At 37.8% G+C, this 27101-nt stretch overlaps 1 protein-coding gene and 1 long non-coding RNA gene across 3 annotated transcripts; one reads left to right on the top strand and one right to left on the bottom strand.

Moving 5' to 3' along the window:
* Nucleotides 1–364: 364 nt before the first annotated feature.
* LOC134666042 (origin recognition complex subunit 3) lies at nt 365–27087 on the top strand. 2 transcript variants are annotated; one of them, XM_063523147.1, is made up of 13 exons: nt 365–739; nt 821–961; nt 1155–1333; nt 1904–2012; nt 2411–2631; nt 4481–4628; nt 20362–20487; nt 20861–21175; nt 21713–22096; nt 22438–22533; nt 22863–23000; nt 24603–24775; nt 26116–27087. In XM_063523147.1, exons 1-13 carry the CDS (start codon nt 713–715, stop codon nt 26237–26239), a joined length of 2181 nt encoding a protein of 726 aa, XP_063379217.1. In that variant the 5' UTR covers nt 365–712; the 3' UTR covers nt 26240–27087. The 2 variants fall into 2 exon arrangements, with proteins under 2 accessions (XP_063379217.1, XP_063379216.1); XM_063523146.1 differs by lacking the exons at nt 22863–23000; nt 26116–27087 and adding exons at nt 23352–23585; nt 23762–23845 and having other exon boundaries at nt 24603–24782.
* On the bottom strand, nt 9395–12306 carry LOC134666043 (uncharacterized). Its single transcript, XR_010098446.1, has 5 exons — nt 11983–12306; nt 11533–11643; nt 11215–11296; nt 10608–10738; nt 9395–9589 (listed from the first exon to the last, which is right to left on the bottom strand). It is a non-coding gene; the product is annotated as an uncharacterized LOC134666043 (long non-coding RNA).
* Nucleotides 27088–27101: the final 14 nt, after the last annotated feature.

Raw genomic sequence — 27101 nt, forward strand, 5'->3', positions numbered from 1 at the left:
TTTTTAGCATTAGAAAGAACTTGCGAGAAGGTAAGCGATCTTGACATGTCTTTTAATTGAAAAACGCTTTTTTTAAATCAGTAACTATTGCTTATGAAAGCAGAATTAGATTCATAATTGTTACATATTTGGCGTAACTTATTTTTAAAATGTGTTTTTCAAATTAAAAGACACATCAATATTGTTTACCTTATTTCTATTGCTAAAAAAAACGAACTAACGAAGTTGGGCCTTGGTTGGACCAATATATCGCAAAGGTGTGTACAGCCCTTTAACAAGAACAAGAAAGGATGGTTTAGTTAGTCTATGGTTTAAAAAGAAAATTGTAATGTCAATGTCATCTTGACAGTTGGTACCTACTTAGCGGTAACATAACCGCGAAATTCCGGACATCAACAAAACAACTTTAATTTCTGCTATTCGAAAGCATTCTACAAAATTTGCCATCGTACATTATTGGTTTTACTTCATTTGCTTAAGTTTAATTACTACTATAGGGCTTGGCTTCATGTTAAGAGTTATAAGACTTATAAGTATACCCTTGAGCATCCAACAGTCCCAACAGGTGTTAATCAAGCTGCTTCATTGAGTTGCAAAACTAATGTGTTTACAGCTTTGTCATTATTGCTGACTACGGTTAATTATCAACCCAAATTGATAGGAAATACAACTAGGTCTTTGAGCCAAAGTAATAACAAAACAATTGTGTAAAATGGAGTCTACAGTATCCGTTTCAAAGGTAAAGTAATCAGCTTGTTAAAGTTTTTAAGCTATGCTATTTCCGATATAAACCGTATTATTAGTATTTTATGTTTTACAGGGTGTGTTCCTATTCCCTAGTACATTGAAAAAACCTAAAAATGTGAAGCAAAAATCCAACTTGTTTGAAAAACAATTCAAGAAAGAACCGTGGTACAAGGCATATAAAAAGAACTGGGACAAAATTGAGTCTAGAATAATGGTAAGTGTGTCAATATTTGACAATCATATTGTAGCAGATTCCTAGATTTCATAAAGATACCAACAATGTTAAAATTGTATTACAGTATGGCATGGTATTTGGTTTCAAATGTTTTTTTCCAAAAATATTTTGTATGCCTCTATTAGATATAGTGCAATCCTTCTTTAATTTATTATAAAAACATTTTTTACAGGATTTGCATCAAAGAACTTATGATGTTCTCCTGAATGACATGGTAAACTACATAAAGTCATTTTACGGAGGTAATGAATCACTAACCTTGGAAGGTATTATACCCAGTGCCACTCTTCTTACCGGAGTCAACCAGCCGGACCATGTGTCTCAGTTCGAGACACTTATGTTGAAAATAAGGTAAATAAGATATCAACATAAACAATTGTAAGCTGACTAAGTACTTAACATTGTATAAAACTAATGTAATTTTTATGTGAAGAACTATGCTGTATAACTTTATTAACTACTTTCACTGCTAAATATCCTGAAACTAAATGATTTATTTAAAATGTTTAATATTGATATAAATGCTATTGTACTATAACTATAACCTTATAAAAGTATATTGTACACAGTGGTGGATTTGCAGTCTTTGCCGCCCTAGGCCCCAGGCCTTGTAGCCGCCCCTTTCTCAGCACCCATCATATTGACTACATTTTGAGTTATTTCTTGTTATCATCAGCAAATACTTTGTTGCAATCCTCCCCTAATATCTTGCCGCTCTAGGCCCGGGCCTTCTTGGCCTTAGGGCAAATCCATCACTGATTGAACACTTTATTTTTTTGGTCTATAATTCATTAATTTTTCTCTGCCACCTTTCTTTCATGCTTTCTGAAATACAAGAAATGACGTAAGTGTATGTAATAAGTAACATAGACATAATATCCTTTTACATGCAATTTTATTTTTATTTCTGTATATCTCTAGGGATGAAGTAACACCTCACATTGCAATGGTGAATTCGCAAGATGCATCTACAGTGAAGCACTTAGTTGAAAATGCAGTTTGGCAGCTGGTAAATGGACATGAAATAATGGTAAGAACTTCTTCTATTTCCTTGTAACTGTATTAGGGTTTTATATTCTAGGTGAAAAGTTATGACTATGAAAATTCACACTGTAAATAAATGTGCTTTTGGGTTTGAAAGGCGGAATTCCACCAGCGTGCGGCGCTGTGCGGCACATGTATTTTTGTACTGAATTATATTCAGAATCCAAATTGAATTCATATCCTATAATTTAAATTAGAATACACCTGTCGTCGGCTTAAGTCGCAAAACCCCTCCTCCCTCCTCGGAACTCCTCCGGGGGAGTTACGAGGTTTACGACTTTAATTATTGTTGTCCAAGGTAGCAATTACTAATTTTCTTGAAATGGAGTTACGAGGTTTGCGACTTAGGCCGATGCTGTAAGTTTGTTTTATCTTTTTTTTCAGGATGACAGTGCAGATTCAGATGATGAGACACTGCCAACAAAGAAAAAGTTAAAAAAGAACCAATGTACAATGAGACTATTACAGAACTGGTACAACAACAAGTATCTCAGCCCCTCTCCCAAGAAAAGGCAAACTGTCTCCATGAGGTCACTGGTCATCATCATACCGGACTTTGAAAGCTTCAACTGTAATGTTTTACAAGATTTTGTTATGATTATAAGGTTAGTATTTTTTTTTTATTTATTGCCCTTAAAATTGCTAGGCTTAGGGTGGTATTCCACCTATCTAATTTCTTTGTCCAATGTAGACGTGTGCGCCGATTAAAAAATGATCGGCGGCGGCGTTTGCCAAAAAATCGACGGCGGCGGCGTGTTTTCGGCGTGAAATCGGATTGACCTTGACTTTCAGGTTTCTTAAGAAAAATCATTAATTTGTTGTTTTTCTTGAAAATTTGATCAATGCAGGTTGCTGGTCAGTCAAGCTACGTATAGATTGAATATGCTGCGAGTAAAATAGGGTTTGTAAATGAATATAAGATAGGTAATCACTTGATTTCCCTAGTAATTGGCTTGCATTAAGAGGTTACCTGGTCCCAATCCTTCGATCCGATTTGTAACTCTCCGTATTGTCCAGCTTTCCATGGATTATCCGATTAAAAATGACGTACTTTAACAAAACAGAACTCCACATATCCTTGACATTTGCTAGACATAGTGGACTCCTATGGCTTCTTTTTAATGGTTTTTTTGTCGTACAAGCACCAGGCTCTCTGAGACGTATCTTCTTTCTCGTGTTCTCATTGCTGAGGCTCTCGACCACATGTAATTTGTCTCCATTTCGTGCGGTCATAAGCCGTATGGACTGCACGGTGCAGACTGCTGCAAGCCGACCTCTTCATTTCATAACGTTCGACTATCTCACATCACACATGCTCTAACTCGAGCACGTTTGCCATTCATTCGGCTTAAACTCATGTGTTTCTCCACATCATGCGTTGGATAATATTTCCGAAGAATCTAAGGGCTAACCCATGGCATGTTGGGAAGAGATGAGTGGCGATATAGAGCTCTTTGAGAATGGAGGGGTTTGTTCTTCTAGCTGTCCAAGCAGCACTAGGCAGTCTTCGTTCGTTCGTTAACAGTTGACGGTGAATACTTAGGATAACTCAGTTACTTTAATTGGTGTGTCAAATAGTTTCTGCAACTGGCTATTCAGTTTCATTCAATTAATAATTGACGTATATTTGACAACAGTGTCATAAATAATACAAAAAAATCATATTGTAATCCACAAACCAGCTTGAAATAGCTAATTAACAACACTCAAGGTCACGCCGATTTCACGCCGATCATTTATCGGCGGCGGCGGCGTGGTCAAAAAGCCCGGCGGCGGCGGCGCGCCGGCGCGGCGCACACGTCTAGTCCAATGTGTATTGTGTCTCACATTTTGCTTTAATGAGAGAGTGAGACGCACTGACATTGGACAAAGATATTGGACATGTGGAATACCCCCCTTACGTTGTAGTTGGCAGGATGCACTATAAGAATTGATGTGGATGAACAGGTCAAAAATTCAAACTGTCTAAAATAGTGTTGATGTTCATTTGAACAAATGATAACAATATTTCCAATTAAGTTAATATAATATTTGATGAATCTTTTCACCAATTATAGTACATATCATTGTGACTGATATGATTTAGCAAGTTCCCAAAGGGAACATGCACAGATTCTGCAAAGATAGGTTTGTTAATCCTCTGCATATTTAGAGTTATATACGGCTTATGGCAGGCATGGCTCACTCCGCGATTTCGTCTCTTTGCTGCAGGTAGCTAAAAGTACATGCATTCCACACCAATTTTGGTGGCTAGCCATAAGCCGCGCGTGGCGCTGTCGCCACCTAGCGGCCATATCTGTCCTGATCGTAACAGACGCGTTTTGTTAGAGAGTGAGTCTTCTGTACCTACTATTATTTGTTCTGTGATTATGGTAGTCCAGTTCAGGAAACTTCATCTCAATATTGCTGTTAATAGTTTTGAAGACTGTACCTGTTTTCTTTTTTTTTTTACAGTTCGTACGTGTCCTCTCTACCGATAGTGTTCGTGTTCGGCGTGGCCACGTCCGTGTCGGCGCTGCATAAGTCCTTCCCCTACCACGTCTCGTCCAAACTGCTCATCAAAGTGTTCCATTCACATTCGTCGCCAGTATACATGAATCAGGTGGGTTCAGCTTTTGTATTTCTATTTACATCTAATGGACGCTGTTGCGAACGTAACCTTTATTTGTATTAAACTAATGCAGTAGCTAAACGCAGCCGTCGGGCTCGGCTAGTATTTGGAAGCTTTTTCTAAAGCACCAATAGGGGCGCTCCACATACCATATATCGCGGCCAATTAGAGGCACCTAAATCCTAACCACCATTTCGTACATTCAAATTATGCAAACCACTCTTTCATCAGCCTCCATAGAATAACCACACCACTTCTAGGTACATTTACCTATTTTAGTCAAGAGAACCCTTGTAAACCAGAAACTTTGGAAAATTATAATAGTTTACTTCAAATCGAAGCTTTTTATTTGAGTCGTCGAGATCCTGACCTGCACGGCGGCTACAGACGCAATAATTGGGTTCCTGTAAAACGCAATGTTACATGGTCAAAATACTAGAGTCAGACCAAGAAAAGTCTGCAGCGGATTTGATAGCCCACGCAGTGCACTTGTTATTTTAAACGTCAAACTTCTATGAAATTATGACGTATAAATAACACTTACACTGCGTGGCCGATCAAATCCGCTGCAGACTTTTCTTGGTCCGTCGCTAGTAGTAATTTGCTTATTTGTGACGTTCCACGCAAAAGGTACCTTATGGCGGCCGGCGCTTACGTCGAATGCCGCAATAATATTGAAGCGGCCTTAAAATAGCGTAAGCGCCAACCGACGTAAGGTACCTTTACCTGTGGGACGTCACATTTTAATAAATAACTGAGTACCTATTCAATGATAATTTAGCAAAAATCAGCAAAAATTTAGACTGTCAGTGCCAAGAGAAAAACTAGTTACCCGAGATTAGCGATTTCACTACCTAATACATGGCTTTAAGGTGATAAAGGTGTCCAAGATAACATTTTCATATGTGTCGAAGTCTAGTCAAAGGTCCCACTTTGCGCTTACCATAAGGACGAGATTTGCTTGTATCTTTATACGAATAACCTGTCAAAGCGTTCTTATGGAAGGAACAAAGTGGGGCTTTTTGCTTGGAAACGACACATTTACTTAGAGTTTGTGTGAACATTCTTGTGATGTTGTTTTGCAAGTGACATTACTAGACTATGTACCCTTTATGTGTGTATACTATGTACTTTTCACATCACCTATTCGAAAAAGGGCTTTTTCTTCCCCGCTAGGAGGGATCAAAGTGGCACTTTTCTTCCCTGCTAGGAGGATCAAAGTTGTACTTTTCTGTTCTAGGTCACGATTTTTTCTTACTTGCTTACTTTTTTTTTTTGTCAAATAATACATATTTTGGAACATAACAATTTCCTCATAGTTGATGTGAAAAGCAGTATGTGTCACACGGTATCAAAATTATTTCGTCTTGGGCGTTAACACTTGGATCTCTCATTGCGCTCAGGATTCTACAATATAATCCATCGCTTCATTCTGTGACTAGCCGTAAGCCCTATCTATAAATATAAAACATTTAAGTAGTAAAAAGCCTTTATTATGAAATTGAATTAGTTTTTATTCATACTTCAATAATTATAAATATCAAAGTAAAACATCTAAAAACAACGCCATCTCTGGGCCGCGGGGGGAATTAAGATCATAACAAGCTACGTATTGCTCATCGAACCATTATTAATGTTCAAGTAGTTGCGTGAGAAATTACATAGATGGCTCTGGGGTATGATGAAATCATAGTCAATCAAAAATAAACCTTAAGTGTGAGATACAAGGACTAAACGAATAAACGTGTCGTTTTAGACCATTAGATCTGAAGTATCAAATGCCCGACAATGAGCGAGTCCGAGGTATTTTATCAAACAAAATTAAGTCTTAAGTAAAAAGGCGTAAGGATTACATCTGAAAATTATAATCTGGATTTATAGGTAATTCATTGACGAATAGGTATAATTCTAAGAATCAGATGTCGCCGTTAGGGAGTCCGACTTACGAAGGAGCGCAGGTGTGCCTATAGCTCGGACATGATTCTTGGAAGAGATGTCGGGGTTAGGTATTTTACGCAGATGCAGCGCAGGTGTGCTTGTAACTCGGACATAATTCTTGGAGAAAATGTCGGGGATAAGCAGGTGCGACACAGGTGCTATGTCCGTATTAGCGTGTCCGAGATAGGGAAAAATCATATAAAAGGGCTGAGAGGAGAGGTCGCGAGTTTAGTTTATCTTCAGCATCCGGACCGACACCTGACTTTGGTTTTCATAAAGTGCGTCAAAATTACTGGTGAGTGGAAAAACTCTGTTCATTTTTCTAAGTGTTTGGCTTTATCGAGGGAAAGACTATGTCTTTGTCTCATAAAGTTAATATTTGGAATTCGTATCTATGTTTGGCGTTGTGGAGACAATTTTATGTTTCCATAATGTTTAAGCTTGGGTATTGTCGAATGGAGTGTTTTCACTTTGCTATTAATTTTTAATAGGAGTTTTGTAACGAAGGTTTAGAGTCTAGTGAATGCTCCGGTTATCTATCGTTGGCTTTCGAGGACGAATGTTTTCGGAAGGCTAGGGTTAGAAGATGTGTTATTTTTCGGACAGTGCGGGGTCAATACTTTGTAACGTTGGAATTTAATGCATCTGTACTGAGTATTTCGCTATCATTTTGGGCCTTTTTGACATAGTAATCATTTAGATTCAGTTTAGTTGTTTGCTTTAAATATAATGTCTATTATATGGCATTATTATTGAATAATTAAGGTTAATTGTTTTAAAATTGTACCTGAAAACTCCTAGACTATTTTTATATATTTCGAAACCAAATCAGTGTCTAGACAGACAGTTTGTCTAGCCTTTCATCTGTTATCCTAACGGTGACAAACGACAGATGGAAGGAGGTTTTTTCCTATTTACCAAGATGAGGGTTGTCTTGGGGCTTATCTTTTTACCTACATAGAAAGCCAAATATCTCTCCCTCCTTGGTCTACCGATGTCCAGCTGTAGCTAGTAAAATGGGAGATTTCACGTGCGAATCATCTGGAGTAATTCGGGCCCATTTGAAACCTACAGTATTCGGGGACCTCGTATATTAAATATATTTATTTATACCATTCTTAGACACAATAGGGTCGTCCTACCCGAGTTGCCACCCGGTCTTTGTACCAAATGCCTCGGGGGGGGACAATAACTCGAGCCTATAGGTTGAAATTCTCAGAATCGCTCGCTGAATGATTACAGCTTCTCGTAGGGACTACACTTGCGTATATTCCAAAGTACCAGGTCAATGGTAAGAATGAACTGTGCTTTGGTTATACTAGATTAGGGACAGTGGTTAGAGTTAGGGTAGAATCACACACTCATTTGTTGTTTTTTTAGGGTTCTTTTAGTTCTAGTTTATAAAATTGATATGGTTGATATAATAATAATATATTTATCTTTAAGGGTTTAAAAATATGGTTTCTTTATCCTAAAATATGTGTGTTTAAAAGGTGAAGGTTCTACTGTCTAAATCTTCCTATTTTCTAATTTATATGGGGATCATTAACGGTTTTATAACATTTCTATTTTATATTTCTGGTTTACTGGTGTGGGGACGAGGTACTGAGTGGTTCAATCAGGTTTTCATGATCAATACTTAAATATCAAGCTGGGTTTAGGAGTACAGGCTGGTCTGAGATGGACGGATCGAAGATTAGTTCTGTTTTAGGGACCCCTTTGGCAAGACAAGAGTAGTTCAATGGGAAAAGTTGAGTGAAATAATGCTCATCTTGATATTTCAGTTTCAATAAACATAATAATTAGCAAATAAACTCGGTATTTTGTTTATACATCTAGAGAACTAGGAATTCTGACTATATTATCAGTTCTGGGGAATGGGACTAAGGGATTAGTATCCCTAGCTTTTGAATATAAAAAAGATAAGTAATTTTGATGACTGATGGATACTTTGGCACTTCTTTTCATCATCATCTAGGTGCGCATAAGTTCCGGAGTGCTGGTCAAAGCCCGTCTGGCTAGAGGTAGGGTAGGTGATCCGATTGATGTTGCTATCGGACTAAGAGCTCCCAAACCTGCATCGAAATATGGAGGCAGTATGTGTGAGTAAATCACACGTCGCTTAGAAGATGATAGTTAAATATAATTATCCTTAAAATGCTAGGGAGTAAATGAGCTTACCTCAGGAGTGCTGCCTCTATAGTACCCCGGGAGCTTAATAGGCGTAGCAGGATTTTACCAAAAACATTTTTAAATTCATACCATTCGAATATTTAACAATAACAATAATATCTTGCCTTGAAATTTGTTCAATATACTGTGTCTGTAACTCAATTAAAATACCCTTCAGATTATTCTTTAATGTCATAATAAAACATATCTTCATTACCATAAACATCTTTTTACAATCTTGGTAAAGTAAAATAAAATTAGAGTCCAAAATATAGTTGTTACTCATTAAAGAATCTAGGGTATCTCGGTTCACTTCAGAGGGGTCCTATCTACTAGACTAGACGATCACGTGGCCAATTATTAGTGTAATTAGGGAAATATGTATTTATATATTTATTTATATAGGTTAAGAGGGTGGAGAGTGACATTTTGAATGCCGTGACCAGTATGTAAAATGTACCATTGGGCACATTTTGGTGCAGTGACCATGGGATCTAAAGTATACCTTTCTTAGGGTACATTTTGGATACCAAGGTATCTAAAATAAATAATAGAAAGTAGCCTTTCGGGCTACATTTTGTTGCAAGTGAAAGCGGGGTGGGTACGCTATTTTTGGATTCTTAAGAAAAATATTTGCTTTGCCTTGTAACTAAAAAGACAAAAATTTACTTCATTATTTAATAATTAAGGCCTTAAATACATTTCTTCAGTTTTCAGTCTTGGTTCAGGGTAGTGTTCTTAGAGATACTGCTGTCTAGAAGGTGCCTTTCTTTCAACATTCAGTCATGGTCAGGGACTTTTAGGAACATTCTTCATTTTCTAACTGCTAGTGTATCTTGTATCTGAGAAATAAAAAGAACATACATTAGTTGAATAAGAATTGACTTATTTTAAGCATAAATAGGGAATTTATTTGTAGGTTAACATTTAAGATAAGATAAGACAGGACAGCTTATACCTAAGTCATATCATGTAAGAGTATTTTAGTTTAAATTATGAGGGGGTGAAACTTATTACATTAGTCACAAGTAGGAAGTGTAATAGACTGATGATGAGCGGCGGGAAAAAAAAACACTTCAAAATTACAGTGGTCTAAAGGAATGGGGGTGAAGCCCAACTTTCTTATAAGTAGCAACGCAAATGTGATAGCTAGTGCTTAGTTTACAACAGTTAGGATGGAATTAAATGGGGATGAACATTCACATATAATGTTCCCAGAGTTTCTTATCATTAGGCGAATTGGTTTTCACTTTACTAGGTACATACATAAGCAGTAGTATTTCATAAATGCTTGCCTTTCATAACATAGTAGTAACAGATCATTGTTTCATTAATATGAATAAATCGAATAAAAATAAAATCATTTTGTTGAGTACACCTCATCACTTTAAGCCAGGGGCTGACCAGATTGATCTGACATATAAGGACTATGTATAATTGGTAGTTAAGATAGTTTATGATAACAGTAACAGAATCTCATACATAACTGTAGGATAGGAAGTGTGGGTAAGAGTGCCACCCATGTATGAACATTTATCTACATACTCTTCGATATGGAAACCTAAAAGTCACAACATTTATCAAGTATGGAGCTGAAATATGTAGTTTACTGTTTATAGTCATTGCTAATATCAACTAGAGCCAGGCCTCTTAGACATTATCACAGTTGCTCAAATAATTTCATGAAAATCGATTAAGATATTTAACACGCTAAGCAGCGCGCATACAAAATCATTAGTAGTATGGATACATAATATTATCATAGGTGACTTAGAATTATAGTACTGCTCTTGATTGCAGTCGAATTAGTATACAGTTGGTTAAGCGAGCATATATAAGTACCCATAGTATAGTACCTACACATAGATAAGAATAACGCAGGGATCATTTTTTCTGTCTGTCGAGCAGCCATTGTTTCAGCAAAATTCTTGAAATACGGCCATCAAACAGGGAGTCTTCAAAATATTTGTAGTAGTAGGACCCATGGTCGTCTGAAATAAAATAGACAAGTATTAGGAGATTTAGTTGAAATAGAGTACACTAAGTACCTGTAGATTTTCTTCCTCAGTTTCAGTCGGGCAATATATCAAAATGTTTCTTAAAAACATCCATTCGCGGGGGTGCGTTATTATTTTCGATACAAATTAAAAATATATTTAAACACATCCAATGGAGGTATTAGGATTCATAATGTAAAAGTAAGCAGTACTAAAATACTTCAAAATAAAAAATAAAAGTTTTGAGAACCTTTGTCTTACGGGACATATTTCCATAAGCTAGGTTTTAAATAAGTTAGATTAAGTTAAAATGATTAGAATAGGATATGTAAAGCTAAAGAAGGGTTTCATCTCTCTGCTTTTCCAACGGGAACTCTCCGCTCAGGCTTTTGAAATATTTGTGTCAGCCACAAGTCATGAGTTTTTTTTAGTTATAATGAGTTTTGTATTTAAGTAAGGAAATAAAATACCTGTCATGCCTGGAGACAGTCTGTAGATGTAGGTTGTAGGCAGGTAAATTGTTACTGCAGAGCGATGCCAGTTCTCGGAACACTGGAATTGGATATGTGAAAAAGTTAGTTAAAGTAGGGTTTATTTAAGAAAACCTATTTATAAGTATCATTAAAAGTGTTTACTATTTACTACAGGTAGGGTCTTCATAGTCAAGATAAGAAAAAAATCAATTAACTTATTTTTGAGAGCAATGAAAATTTTCCTAAGTTTGTTTTTCAAGGTACATATGTATGTTTACAGTTGCTTTCTAGTAGCATGAGTGTTATACTACTTACTTGGAGATTGACGAAAGACTTGCAAGAGCCCCATGAATGTAATAAACATTGGGAATTTGCACCGCTCTACTTAAAGTTTCACTGGCGGCTACCAGTAACCATTTTTGTTTGCTGAAAATTGAAACATATACTGTAAGATTAATTGCAGTAAAAAGAATAATTATGATAGGACTAGGTTTGGGCCCTCATATTTTATCTCATTTACAGAAGAACTGCGGAATCCTTTTAATTTTAATTAACATGCTAGAAGTCCTGTTTGTCTTTAGCTGACATTATCAAATAATTATGGTTTCTATGATATATTGCACTTCCAAATTCAGGAAACTTGTAGTTCATGAAAAATAGAGTCTTTTCCAAGGAGAAATTTAGAATAACAATATTTATTAAATTCCCAATACAGTAAGACTGAACCAGAGAGTAGATGTCTAATAGCAGAAATGTCATACTTACATTTTACAGTTGTTTGGTTTCATCAAAAATAGCAAAGGAGTCTCCAAAGTGTAATTTCAATTCCTTTTCGTGATGATTTGCGCATACCAGCATTCACTTTTTTAGAGTTGTCAGTTTGCTGAAAAACCAAACATAGCTTGTAAATCTTATTACAATAGAAAAAGTGTAGTGAAACACTATTACTACATTAGGTAGACAACATATAACAAAAACAACATGTAATTCTTACATACAATAGAAATTTTGGTCCCTTTCAGTTTTCAAAAAAAAGAAATGTGTTTGTTGCTGAACAAAGAATAAAAATAAGGCGACACAACACATTAGGCATAAGCATTATAAGATAGGTTTATTTAAAATAAATTACTTTCCGTTACCTGATATTCTAGTAAATTTAACAGCCTTTAACTCTTTTAGCTGTTAAATAAAGGAACAAGTATAAAACCTTACCTTGTTTTGAGGAAGTTTCCTTATTTAATCCATTTCATGCACATTATCGACAGCTAGACTCATTTACACATCTTTGTAGTAGACAGTTTGTACACTGGATCGTAGTTAAAAGCACTAGGTTCACCCATCATTTGACGAAAAAAGTACAAGTTTCTAGGGGGAGCATTGGCCATGTAATGTTTCTGAATTCCCACATCATTTGTTTTCTACAGAATCTGCAATGTTGCAATATTATGAAACTCATAAAAGCGCTCTCAGAGGCAATCTTTGCTTTATATTTCAAATTTGGTCCGTGTGGGTAATATTGTTGACGCAATCATCCACGAAACAACGTCACAGCGTAAATAAAGTTTGGTTCTTAGCGTTTCTTGGATGTATTGGTATTTTAATAGTATGACGCCGGTAACTCGGGTAACTTTGAATAATATATAACATCACAAACAATTAATTATGAAGAAAATAATGTCGTTACTGAACAAGAAGAAAATACAACAGCAGGTTGACAGCTTGACAGAGGCGAGAGTTGCCATAGACAAATCATTTAAGCAGCGTTCCGATTCAGTCTAGAATAGCTTGTGGTTTGAAGCTACTAAATTGATAATTTAATATTTCTCATTGTGTGAAAGTGTTTTTATCATCAAATTGATACGATGTACAAATTATGGACTTGAATAATAAAGTATTTCCTTTTTCAAATTTAATTACTTACGCCATCTATTGGAAACTTACTTACAAACAAACAATACCCGACTAAATTGTGTGAGTTGTATTTTGTATGTTGCCAGGAATATTAAAGCGTGTTTTTGATTTCGTCGCATTATACTCACGCACCGTGTTGCCAGGGATATTAAAGCGTGTTTTTGATTTCACATTATATTCACGGGCGCACGCGCACCTTTAGAAAAATATATTATCTATGCAAAAAGGCGAGTCTACACTGTCGATTTCATGCGGATTTGGAAAATGTAGGCGCGATGAATTGTCGTCTCATAGAAAGTTTGAATTTCGCGCCTTTTGTGCTGACAAACGTGTTTGACCGCCTATAGCTTCAATTTTGACAGTTCATACGATTACTTATTCTGTGGTTCAGTGTAATATTTGATTTGCAAAATAAACAAAGCGCGGTTTTACGGATAAAATTGTTGTTTTGTGAGAAAGTGTAGTGTTATTTGATTTAAATTACATTCAAATTAGTATAATTTATGATAATTGTTGTGCGCGAGTGACAAGATCTACTAGATTTAGTGAATTTTGTGATTTTATTTGACTTTCAAAGTGATGAAACTTGAGCAAGTGATTACAACTATGTGGAAATCTGTGGCGTTGCTGAAAATAACAATGAAGACATGCTACAGCTGGCTAACACGTTCAAGCAACTGCTGGACCACGCAACCTGGAGATATTCATAAATACAGGAAGAAGAAACCTTATCAGACTGGACTCCATTAAACTGCATTTCGGCGTGTATTTGGCTTGAATCACGGTTTCCCTGCGCGATAGTAAACATTGTTGATATGTAGTTGCTTGAATAAAGACTTGAGATATAGGCGGAGAAGAAGAAAGCAAGGTGTACTTTGGATAATCGCTGACACAACGCTGTATAACTATAATAGAAGTTTATAAAACATTCAAAGAACTCGTCCTCTTTGCAAGTATTTTTGAAATCAAGATGGACAGGTGATTGATTGCACGGGTCAAGGACGGAGACAAAGGATCTTCTAGGTGCAGGTGGTACAGGACGATTTCTCATGGAACTCCAGGAAATTCAGTATGTATTCTTTTATTTTCTTATTTGTCTGCTTTGGTCTAAAAGTATATTACCTACCTAACCCTTATTTTATAACTAAGAACAGCTGTAAAAATAAATACAAGGGTAATTAAATAAATGTAATTATATTAGGAACACATAGGTATTTAACTATTTAGTGTACCTAGACGTCTAAAATAGTATTACGGTTCGAATTTCTTTTAAATAAGTTGATGTGTCAAACACATTACACATTTTAAAGTGTAAATAGAGATCTTAGCTAGGTACATGATCTGTAACACCATATTGTAACATCCCCATACTGTACCAATGCAAATAAATAATTTCTGATTCTGATTCTGATTCTTATAATTGTAATTAAGTGAAGTGAGAACCTGAAATAACTACATTCAAATTAAGTAAGTTCAAGAGTGTGTGTTACAGTGTGTGTGTGTGTGTTGTGACACTTCAGAAAGTTTTGACTACTTTAGTCACATTCACATTGCTTGCTGACAACCGGATAATTTTGACAAGATGTGGACAAGATGGAGGCAAGTAGGACCTTGTAGCCGGTCTCCTAGCAGCTAGTATGATCAAGTAACTACAATCCCTGGATTTTCTGTTGAAAAACGCCCTGATAAGGACTGCATAGAATTTCAAGACACAGTTTTAGAGATGGAGATGCCGACCAAGAAGACATATGTAGACGTGTGACTTCAAAAGTATTGTAATATTTTTTTATTTTCTTTGCTAATAAACAATCAAAACTTTATACTTTTCAAACTCTTAAGGTTTTGTTGTATTCTCCTAAGGGGTACTCAAAATCAGGCGAGTAACTGAGGGTATGTTTTGTGTAAAAACTGTTGTAGTTTTCAAAACCCTCTTATTTTATTTATTTATAGTCTTATTTCAGAGTTCATTTTTTTTATATACTGTATCTACAGTTTTCCTTAATCTACATTCTACGGTAACCGCTTCTGTGTGCCTTTGGGCAAAGGCCTCCCCCAATCTTCTCATTATCAACTAAGTCCTTCTAGCCATCGGACCATCTTTTTATGCCCTCTAGGATGCCAGAGTGTTCTAATAGTATGTCCAGCCCACTATTTGGCTATTTCAAAACCCTCTTAAACATGAATGAATACTTGATTTTTATTTTTTTTTACATTAAAATTGTAAAGTTGTGTGTGCATATTTATGTGTACATTGAGAGCAATGTAAATGTGACATGTCAATGACATTTAGGGAAAAATGCATTATAAAACAAATCGTTATTTGAGTAAATTTAGCAGCATATATGGTAGGTTGCTAATATTTATGATTCATCATCATCATCATCATCCAAATTATAAATGGCATATAGTTTTCTTTTTCTCTGTAAGCATGGTTTGAAATATTTTGGCTTTTCATTAGGCTACTCGTATAGAGGCAACGTACAAGTAGAGTCAATATTTATGATTTTAAATTTATGAACCATTGATGATTGATTGTTAGTAGTCTGTATATTTCTGCGTTTGTTTATTGCATAGTACGTTGTCGAAATTGCGTTTTGAACGACTTTAATGAGTGAAAGTCGGTAAAGTAAATTACAAAAAGTCATCATGAAATATGAGTGCAGTTCTATTTGTACATGTTAATTGATTTTAATACCTACTTAATTAAAGTACTTTGGAGTATTATAAAAAAAAAAAGGAATCAAATGAAAGCAGATTTTTTTAAACTAAAAATAATGGGCTAGTCTTGGGTTAGGATAGGTTGAGCAAGTTTTATTTTTGATATTAATATGAATGTGTAATTTTAAATATAAAAAAAAAAATCATCTCTTTTTTTATTTTATTTTGATTACTAATCGGGGCGTTGGCTGTCTGTATTAATCGAGTGAAAGCGTAATTGAGGAGGAATGAATCTGTGTGTGTGAATGGAGTACTTATGGTTATGAGTTTGAGAGGATTGTATGTGAGGGATGTACATGAGATGACGGATGCTAAGTGGACGAATGAATATTTTTTAGAAAAAATGGATTGATGCAGATAGGCAAAGGCTAGAGCGTAATCAGACTGGATTTGTCGGTATTTGCAGGGGAACAAACAGGGGAGGGTATGGGATACACAACTAGCTACAAAATTATTATCAGTAGGTTAAAATCCATTGGATTCTACCCGTTTAAAGGGGTATTTTTTTGTAGCTATTACTCGACAAGGTATGCGAACTATTTCAAAAACCACACACTCATTTTGGATGAGATATATCTGACACTCGACATATTTTATGGGCTGGGAGCGTCCAGAACGGACGAGGCTCTTACAAGAGATTAATTAAATACGATTATATGTTGTCTTCAATATGAGGCATAATAATTAGTAAATATTTTGTTTTATTTGACTTAATTAAATTATTTTTGGTTCAAACAATCTCTACCGTACCATATTGAGGTACTTACTTGTGTCAATTTTAAGTTTGTTTCCATAAAAAAAAAAATGTACACACCCAAATAAACTTAAAGGTCGGTATATTTTATTCAAGTATGAGACACGCGCCAAGAAAACGTGGCTGAGGGTGATAAAGCAATGAAATTTGTTTGAATTTTGGCAATGGAATTTGAAAGCTTCGTACTTATAAAAATTAAAGGTCTCTTCGTTTTGCGAGGGGGTTTTTGTTGTCTCAGCAGATGCTATTCTACGGAATTGTACGGTCCCATTCGTGTAGAGGCAAGAGCAATACTCGAGGCGACCGGGTTGAGCTAGCAAGAACGGGTTAACTAGTAGCCTGCCAAACCCACAATTTGGTATTGCTGGTGGAGCGGGGAGACTGGGGAAAAGGCTATCATTGCTCATTGACAGGATTCTGATGAACTTATTTCAGAGCTGAGTCACTAACAGTCATTTAGTAATGGAATACACACCACACGATTAATTGGGGAGGGAAAGAATCGACAAGTCTAGAAATAGATTTAAGTTTCCATAGCTCGTTCTTGTGATCCATTATAAAAACTGAAATCTATTGGGGGTGGATGTGACTAGCCGTAAGCCCTATCTATAAATATAAAACATTTAAGTAGTAAAAAGCCTTTATTATGAAATTGAATTAGTTTTTATTCATACTTCAATAATTATAAATATCAAAGTAAAACATCTAAAAACAACGCCATCTCTGGGCCGCGGGGGGAATTAAGATCATAACAAGCTACGTATTGCTCATCGAACCATTATTAATGTTCAAGTAGTTGCGTGAGAAATTACATAGATGGCTCTGGGGTATGATGAAATCATAGTCAATCAAAAATAAACCTTAAGTGTGAGATACAAGGACTAAACGAATAAACGTGTCGTTTTAGACCATTAGATCTGAAGTATCAAATGCCCGACAATGAGCGAGTCCGAGGTATTTTATCAAACAAAATTAAGTCTTAAGTAAAAAGGCGTAAGGATTACATCTGAAAATTATAATCTGGATTTATAGGTAATTCATTGACGAATAGGTATAATTCTAAGAATCAGATGTCGCCGTTAGGGAGTCCGACTTACGAAGGAGCGCAGGTGTGCCTATAGCTCGGACATGATTCTTGGAAGAGATGTCGGGGTTAGGTATTTTACGCAGATGCAGCGCAGGTGTGCTTGTAACTCGGACATAATTCTTGGAGAAAATGTCGGGGATAAGCAGGTGCGACACAGGTGCTATGTCCGTATTAGCGTGTCCGAGATAGGGAAAAATCATATAAAAGGGCTGAGAGGAGAGGTCGCGAGTTTAGTTTATCTTCAGCATCCGGACCGACACCTGACTTTGGTTTTCATAAAGTGCGTCAAAATTACTGGTGAGTGGAAAAACTCTGTTCATTTTTCTAAGTGTTTGGCTTTATCGAGGGAAAGACTATGTCTTTGTCTCATAAAGTTAATATTTGGAATTCGTATCTATGTTTGGCGTTGTGGAGACAATTTTATGTTTCCATAATGTTTAAGCTTGGGTATTGTCGAATGGAGTGTTTTCACTTTGCTATTAATTTTTAATAGGAGTTTTGTAACGAAGGTTTAGAGTCTAGTGAATGCTCCGGTTATCTATCGTTGGCTTTCGAGGACGAATGTTTTCGGAAGGCTAGGGTTAGAAGATGTGTTATTTTTCGGACAGTGCGGGGTCAATACTTTGTAACGTTGGAATTTAATGCATCTGTACTGAGTATTTCGCTATCATTTTGGGCCTTTTTGACATAGTAATCATTTAGATTCAGTTTAGTTGTTTGCTTTAAATATAATGTCTATTATATGGCATTATTATTGAATAATTAAGGTTAATTGTTTTAAAATTGTACCTGAAAACTCCTAGACTATTTTTATATATTTCGAAACCAAATCAGTGTCTAGACAGACAGTTTGTCTAGCCTTTCATCTGTTATCCTAACGGTGACAAACGACAGATGGAAGGAGGTTTTTTCCTATTTACCAAGATGAGGGTTGTCTTGGGGCTTATCTTTTTACCTACATAGAAAGCCAAATATCTCTCCCTCCTTGGTCTACCGATGTCCAGCTGTAGCTAGTAAAATGGGAGATTTCACGTGCGAATCATCTGGAGTAATTCGGGCCCATTTGAAACCTACAGTATTCGGGGACCTCGTATATTAAATATATTTATTTATACCATTCTTAGACACAATAGGGTCGTCCTACCCGAGTTGCCACCCGGTCTTTGTACCAAATGCCTCGGGGGGGGACAATAACTCGAGCCTATAGGTTGAAATTCTCAGAATCGCTCGCTGAATGATTACAGCTTCTCGTAGGGACTACACTTGCGTATATTCCAAAGTACCAGGTCAATGGTAAGAATGAACTGTGCTTTGGTTATACTAGATTAGGGACAGTGGTTAGAGTTAGGGTAGAATCACACACTCATTTGTTGTTTTTTTAGGGTTCTTTTAGTTCTAGTTTATAAAATTGATATGGTTGATATAATAATAATATATTTATCTTTAAGGGTTTAAAAATATGGTTTCTTTATCCTAAAATATGTGTGTTTAAAAGGTGAAGGTTCTACTGTCTAAATCTTCCTATTTTCTAATTTATATGGGGATCATTAACGGTTTTATAACATTTCTATTTTATATTTCTGGTTTACTGGTGTGGGGACGAGGTACTGAGTGGTTCAATCAGGTTTTCATGATCAATACTTAAATATCAAGCTGGGTTTAGGAGTACAGGCTGGTCTGAGATGGACGGATCGAAGATTAGTTCTGTTTTAGGGACCCCTTTGGCAAGACAAGAGTAGTTCAATGGGAAAAGTTGAGTGAAATAATGCTCATCTTGATATTTCAGTTTCAATAAACATAATAATTAGCAAATAAACTCGGTATTTTGTTTATACATCTAGAGAACTAGGAATTCTGACTATATTATCAGTTCTGGGGAATGGGACTAAGGGATTAGTATCCCTAGCTTTTGAATATAAAAAAGATAAGTAATTTTGATGACTGATGGATACTTTGGCACTTCTTTTCATCATCATCTAGGTGCGCATAAGTTCCGGAGTGCTGGTCAAAGCCCGTCTGGCTAGAGGTAGGGTAGGTGATCCGATTGATGTTGCTATCGGACTAAGAGCTCCCAAACCTGCATCGAAATATGGAGGCAGTATGTGTGAGTAAATCACACGTCGCTTAGAAGATGATAGTTAAATATAATTATCCTTAAAATGCTAGGGAGTAAATGAGCTTACCTCAGGAGTGCTGCCTCTATAGTACCCCGGGAGCTTAATAGGCGTAGCAGGATTTTACCAAAAACATTTTTAAATTCATACCATTCGAATATTTAACAATAACAATAATATCTTGCCTTGAAATTTGTTCAATATACTGTGTCTGTAACTCAATTAAAATACCCTTCAGATTATTCTTTAATGTCATAATAAAACATATCTTCATTACCATAAACATCTTTTTACAATCTTGGTAAAGTAAAATAAAATTAGAGTCCAAAATATAGTTGTTACTCATTAAAGAATCTAGGGTATCTCGGTTCACTTCAGAGGGGTCCTATCTACTAGACTAGACGATCACGTGGCCAATTATTAGTGTAATTAGGGAAATATGTATTTATATATTTATTTATATAGGTTAAGAGGGTGGAGAGTGACAATTCAGGATTCAATGTACGCCCTTGACGGAAATATATCATTTTGATCCCTTGTAACACAAACTTCTATTTCAGGTGCTTGAAGATATATTCCTGAACTACACGAGCCCCCTCCACTTGTCTGGAAAAGCGTTCGAGTTGCTGACTGACGTGTTCTTATTCTATGATTTCTCAGTCACGGGACTTATTCAAAGCATAAAGGTAAGCTCAATTTAGTAAATCAGTTAAATATGGTGGCCCCTTTGCAATCCCATTGAGACTAACGAACCAAATATTTATTTAAAAAACACGGTCATTGAAGGCCGATTTTTTTTTACAAATCTGATATTGTGCCGTATCCCACGGATACACATACTTCCGCGGATTGGATTATAGAAATTATGATTTTCATAAAGATTCAATTTCGGCTCGTCGATACACACACACACACAGTCGGATTTTGAACGTAACTTACGATTACTTGCGATTATCGGCTCTCAGCTTACAATAATCGAGCTACTCGTCTATGCGTCAACTTTAAGCCTAACAACCAAAGAGTAAAGTAAGCATATTGACAACATTTCTTTCTTCTCAGTATTGTATGATGGAACATTACTACGGAGATAACGTGAAATCACTCTGCTGCGATCGAGAAGACATCGAAAACGCAGCCGCCAGATTATCAGCAGAAGACTTCGAAATCATCCGACAACTGCCTTCCTTCCGACCCTTTCTTGAGGCCCAAGACTGTGAAACTAAGATAGGTCTCTTTGAAGACGACAATTTCTTTAGAGACGTGTTGTGCCAAGAAATGAACAAGCTACATGATTACTTGCACAGTTTTTATTTGTGTGTGCGGTTGTTGGCGGCGTTTTTGAAGGATCTGCCTAAAAATGTCATTGGGAAGACGGTGAGTTTAGGCGAAGGTAGAAGAACTTATATGTAGGTAGTAGAAAAGTGGTAGTCTATGAATAAAATCCTGCCCTCTAGTACAGCTGAATGGGTTAATCGTGAATTAATATTTGGTTATAAATCTATAACTATATATAGCTATGAATGATGATGATACGTACATATCATTTCGTCACTACATTGAAAAAAAAACTCGTATCTTCTACTGTCGACTTAAAAAAGTCGTAACTGGGTTACTGCATGATCACGTTGAGTAACAGTATGAGATCTGAGTCTTTCAAAGTAGTGACCATTTGAGGAATGTCTTTCGAAAGGGCTTATATTGTATGGTGTCCATAGAGAAATAAGCCCTTTTGAGAAAAACTCTCTTTATTTGTTATCAATTTCATTCATTTAATTTTCATTTCATTTCATTTCAATTAGAATGACTCTTTTCGGCTTTTTTTTTGTTGGCAATGAAATCAAACATTATTTGATTTAGATTTTTGATACCGTATACAATGTGCACTTCATAAATGTATGGTTTATATTTCAGGTTCGCGAAATATACACCAAATGTGCCGGCGAATCCGTAACCAAAACCCCAACATTCAAAGAATGCATGCAGCTCATAAAATTCCAGTCACAACTGAAGCTACTAGACAGTATACAGGGCGCTCTTAAGGTCGTGAATGCGGAACTACAAGTAGTATCCCCAGTAAAACCACTTAGGTCCTCGCCAACTAAGAATAATACTAACAAATTAGTCTTAAATAATGAATTAGGGGAAACTTTTGCTAAGACGATCAGGGTTCATTTGCTAACGTTTTTAAGGCAGCTTGAAAACGCCAATACTGAGGCTACTGTGCTTGCAGATGTTGATGATGAGACTGAGAATGATACCGAAGTTGTGCCGGGAAATAGATACAAATTGAAAGAGGTTAGTAATACATTTTTCTTTATATAATATAACTATATCTCTGTCTGTCTGTATGTTCATATATTTTCATAAGTTCACCTATATGTGCAATCCTGCAATAGTATGTCACTCTTCGAAGGCCGCAATAGTATGTGACACGCTCTTATGGTTCTACAAATAAGAATCCCTGTGAGAATGGGATTCGATAGAAGCAATTTAAAAAATATTCCGTTCCGTTACTACATAAATACTTTTTGATTTAAATTGTTGATAATCTTAGCTAAGTAATGAACTATCGGTCCTTCTATTTCATAGTTAGGATATACGTAAGTAACTTTCATGAACAGATTTGCATTTTTCAGCAACTATTACGCGCGACGAGGGCAGACCGCATCCAATCAGAGTTCGAGATGATTCGCTCGCGTTTCGTCAGCTACCTTGAGGATATGTTTGCAAAGGTACTTATCCTGTTCAAAAATTGCAACACCAATTTTTGGGAGATAAAAAACTAAGATTTCATTGTATAGGCAATAATAAAAGTCTATTTTGAATGTAGATACTTACGGGTCTGGCCATATTGTGTGCATACTTTATAATCTGTGTGTTGATCTCTATCGCCGCTCTTAAAATGGCGAGACTTTTTGGCTTTTATTTAATGAATACACTTCGTTAAAATATATACAAGTAAACAAGGTTCGTCAAGGCTTTTATATGGCTTTTTTTTGTCAGTCATTAAATTGCTTCATCCGCTTCTACAGAAGATAATTTAGTTTAATTATATTCCCAGGGTCTACAACCTCCCTCCACACAGACCTTCCACGAGGTGTTGTTCTTCACTGACGTGAGCAGCGTCAGGAAACAGATCGTCGGCTCTCCCCGCGGCGCCGTGCACACCGCGTTGAGCAACCCACACCATTATTTACAGGTATATAAGGGCTACTCTCGCTTGTTTAGTTTATATTCCCAGGGGCTACAACCTCCCTCCACACAGACCTTCCACGAGGTGTTGTTCTTCACTGACGTGAGCAGTGTCAGGAAACAGATCGTCGGCTCACCCCGCGGCGCCGTGCACATCGCGTTGAACAACCCACACCATTATTTACAACCTCCCTCCACACAGAACTTCCACGAGGTGTTGTTATTCACTGACGTGAGCAGCGTCAGGAAACAGATTATCGGCTCTCCCCGCGGCGCCGTGCACTCCGCGTTGAGCAACCCACACCATTATTTACAGGTACATAAGGGCTACTCTTGCTTGTTTAGGTTATATTCCCAGGGCCTACAACCTCCCTCCACGCAGACCTTCCACGAGGTGTTGTTCTTCACTGACGTGAGCAGCGTCAGGAAACAGATCGTCGGTTACCCCCGCGGCGCCGTGCACACCGCGTTGAGCAACCCACACCATTATTTACAGGTGCATAAGGGCTACTCTTGCTTGTTTAGGTTATATTCCCAGGGCCTACAACCTCCCTCCACGCAGACCTTCCACGAGGTGTTGTTCTTCACTGACGTGAGCAGCGTCAGGAAACAGATCGTCGGCCCCGCGGCGCCGTGCACACCGCGTTGAGCAACCCACACCATTATTTACAGGTACATAAGGGCTACTCTTGCTTGTTTAGTTTATATTCCCAGGGTCTACAACCTCCCTCCACACAGACCTTCCACGAGGTGTTGATCTTCACTGAGGTGAGCAGCGTCAGGAAACAGATTATCGGCTCCCCCCGCGGCGCCGTGCACACCGCGTTGAGCAACCCACACCATTATTTACAGGTACATAAGGGCTACTCTTGCTAACCACGCATCTTATAAATCTAATGCTTTTTGGGACTCACTTACTTTTGTTTATGTGGCTTCAGTCATATCTCATATTTTACATACTCTTCCTAATCCTGGATATAGACAAACCCCCTTATTCATAAAACTTTACGGGTCTGATTTAGTTAAATTATTTTATATCCCTTTCTTATAAATACATAAGTAAAAATGACAGACGCGTTTATGAATAAGATAAGGGGGTTAGACTGCTTTTGCGCGCTGAGCAATATTGCCTGTGCAAATGCTTATAGCAACAAGAAATAGTCGTAGAGATGTAGTTGCTATGTAAAATATATTAGACTTGCTAGTTACAAATACAAGGGCATTTCTATTTAAAGTTATAAAGTTGTACCCTAAACTTGTATTTTAGCTTCTCCTGTTTTTGGAGTGTTGATGAGACAGATCGATACATTAATATTTATCATTTTTATTTAGTTCTTAAAAGAAAGGGCATTCGGTACCTTACCTACTTGTGTTGTGTGATCGTGCTATGAAGTCGCAGGACTCTTAAATGTTTTTAACGCATTGATTATTCTACATGTAGATATGGGGACCGTTAATCGTTGACATAAAATATTTTAGACGCACAGACGTACAAAATTTTCTGAAAATATTTCTTATGACAATGTTAATCTCGACCTCGAAATCGTTGAATCATATCCAAGATTGATGTCTTAAGAGTTCAATGCTTTTAAACGTGCCTTTGTTCCAGTGTTCATGCTGCCGCCTGTCATCATTGGACAGCGCTTCAGCAACACTTCCCGACGTGTGTCTAGCGTACAAGCTTCACCGTGAGTGCGGCAAGCACATCAACCTATACGACTGGCTGCAAGCGTTCGCCGCGGTACTGTGCCCGGGGGATGAAGATGGAGACGTGCACACACAGTAATGACCCTTATAACGACCTACCTAACGTCTATAGTTGTCTAGCGTACAAGCTTCACCGCGAGTGCGGCAAGCACATCAACCTGTACGACTGGCTGCAAGCGTTCGCCGCGGTACTGTGTCCGGGGGATGAAGATGGAGACGTGCACACACAGTAATGACCCTTATAGCGACCTACCTAATAACGTCTATAGCTGTCTAGCGTACAAGCTTCACCGCGAGTGCGGCAAGCACATCAACCTGTACGACTGGCTGCAAGCGTTCGCCGCGGTACTGTGCCCGGGGGATGAAGATGGAGACGTGCACACACAGTAATGACCCTTATAGCGACCTACCTAATAACGTCTATAGCTGTCTAGCGTACAAGCTTCACCGCGAGTGCGGCAAGCACATCAACCTGTACGACTGGCTGCAAGCGTTCGCCGCGGTACTGTGTCCGGGGGATGAAGATGGAGACGTGCACACACAGTAATGACCCTTATAGCGACCTACCTAATAACGTCTATAGCTGTCTAGCGTACAAGCTTCACCGCGAGTGCGGCAAGCACATCAACCTGTACGACTGGCTGCAAGCGTTCGCCGCGGTACTGTGCCCGGGGGATGAAGATGGAGACGTGCACACACAGTAATGACCCTTATAACGACCTACCTAATAACGTCTATAGTTGTCTAGCGTACAAGCTTCACCGCGAGTGCGGCAAGCACATCAACCTGTACGACTGGCTGCAAGCGTTCGCCGCGGTACTGTGTCCGGGGGATGAAGATGGAGACGTGCACACACAGTAATGACCCTTATAGCGACCTACCTAATAACGTCTATAGCTGTCTAGCGTACAAGCTTCACCGCGAGTGCGGCAAGCACATCAACCTGTACGACTGGCTGCAAGCGTTCGCCGCGGTACTGTGCCCGGGGGATGAAGATGGAGACGTGCACACACAGTAATGACCCTTATAGCGACTTACCTAACGTCTATAGTTGTCTAGCGTACAAGCTTCACCGCGAGTGCGGCAAGCACATCAACCTGTACGACTGGCTGCAAGCGTTCGCCGCGGTACTGTGCCCGGAGGATGAAGGAGACGTGCACACACAACAATGACCCTTATAGCGACTTACCTAACGTCTATAGTTGTCTAGCCAAGTCTAGCGTACAAGCTGCATCTTGAATGCGGCATTTACTTATGGCATTACTACTAACGCAGAATATCAGCTTGTCAGTTAAACGCAGAAGGTGACAGCTTCGAACAGTAACTGACTGGCTGATATAGTCCGGCGAACTGGTAATCTGTGGGCCCGTTTATGAATAAATGATTTAGACAACTGTCTAATGGTCATGGAATAGCACCTTTACTTCTATTTTTTGTTTCAGGGCAAGATTCACCCGAGCCGTGGCGGAGCTCCAGTTCCTCGGCTTCATCAAGTCCTCCAAGAGGAAGACGGACCACGTGATGCGTCTTACCTGGTGATGGTGATGGTCCTTCAGTTCAAACTAGAGTCAAACCACCGGGAGCGGCCACCACCAATCTCCAAACCCCTGTTTTGAGTTAGTTCATAGTCTAATAAAACATGGTCTTCTCTTCCCAGAGTGACACAAGCCTACGTCACAATAACATGGCCGCTATATACATATAGCGCTACCGCATATTAACATATAGCGCTGTCGCATGATGACGTAGGCCTGTGTCAGTCAGGTGACCTAGAAAAGACGGGAAGAGAGTACCAGGCGGAGTATATTATTTTACCATGAGTTAGTTGTAGTATTTTCTCAAGGGTGTCACCACATCTATAGTTTGTAGATTTCTAATAGGCCCCAACGGCTAATACTTTGTGTGTCATCGAGATGCGTAACAAAGGCGCGTTATCGGAGAGCGCACCTGCACTGGTTTTTTGAGCTTTGGACTAGGCCGCGCTTAGGTGTCAAATATAATAATTAAGAGCCTTTTTTGCAGGTAAGTAGCACGTGCGGTTTTACTTAACAATAGACAAAGGATTAGCCGTCGGGGCCTATTAGAAATCTACAAACTATACTGACGTAGAATCCGCCATACAATTCTGACCTCTCTGTCCACCTCATAAGAATCAAATCACAACCCTTGTACCAAAAAGTTAAATGGGTTCCGTACCAAAAAGGTAAAATAGGAAGCCTTACGATGAGACTGTCCGACAGCTGTCACAACGCTAAATATCTGTTATGCTAGTTGTGATTTGAAGATGTAATTAAGGATTTGAACACATTCACTGCCCCCGACGCACATGTGCGTTCACCGTCATACAAGTTTGTTCCTAGGCCACGCCCCCTGGCAATGAAGGAATATGCGATCTTTTGAG

This window comes from Cydia fagiglandana, chromosome 7 (assembly GCF_963556715.1).
Source record: "Cydia fagiglandana chromosome 7, ilCydFagi1.1, whole genome shotgun sequence".
In the NCBI taxonomy this organism is placed as follows: domain Eukaryota; kingdom Metazoa; phylum Arthropoda; class Insecta; order Lepidoptera; family Tortricidae; genus Cydia; species Cydia fagiglandana.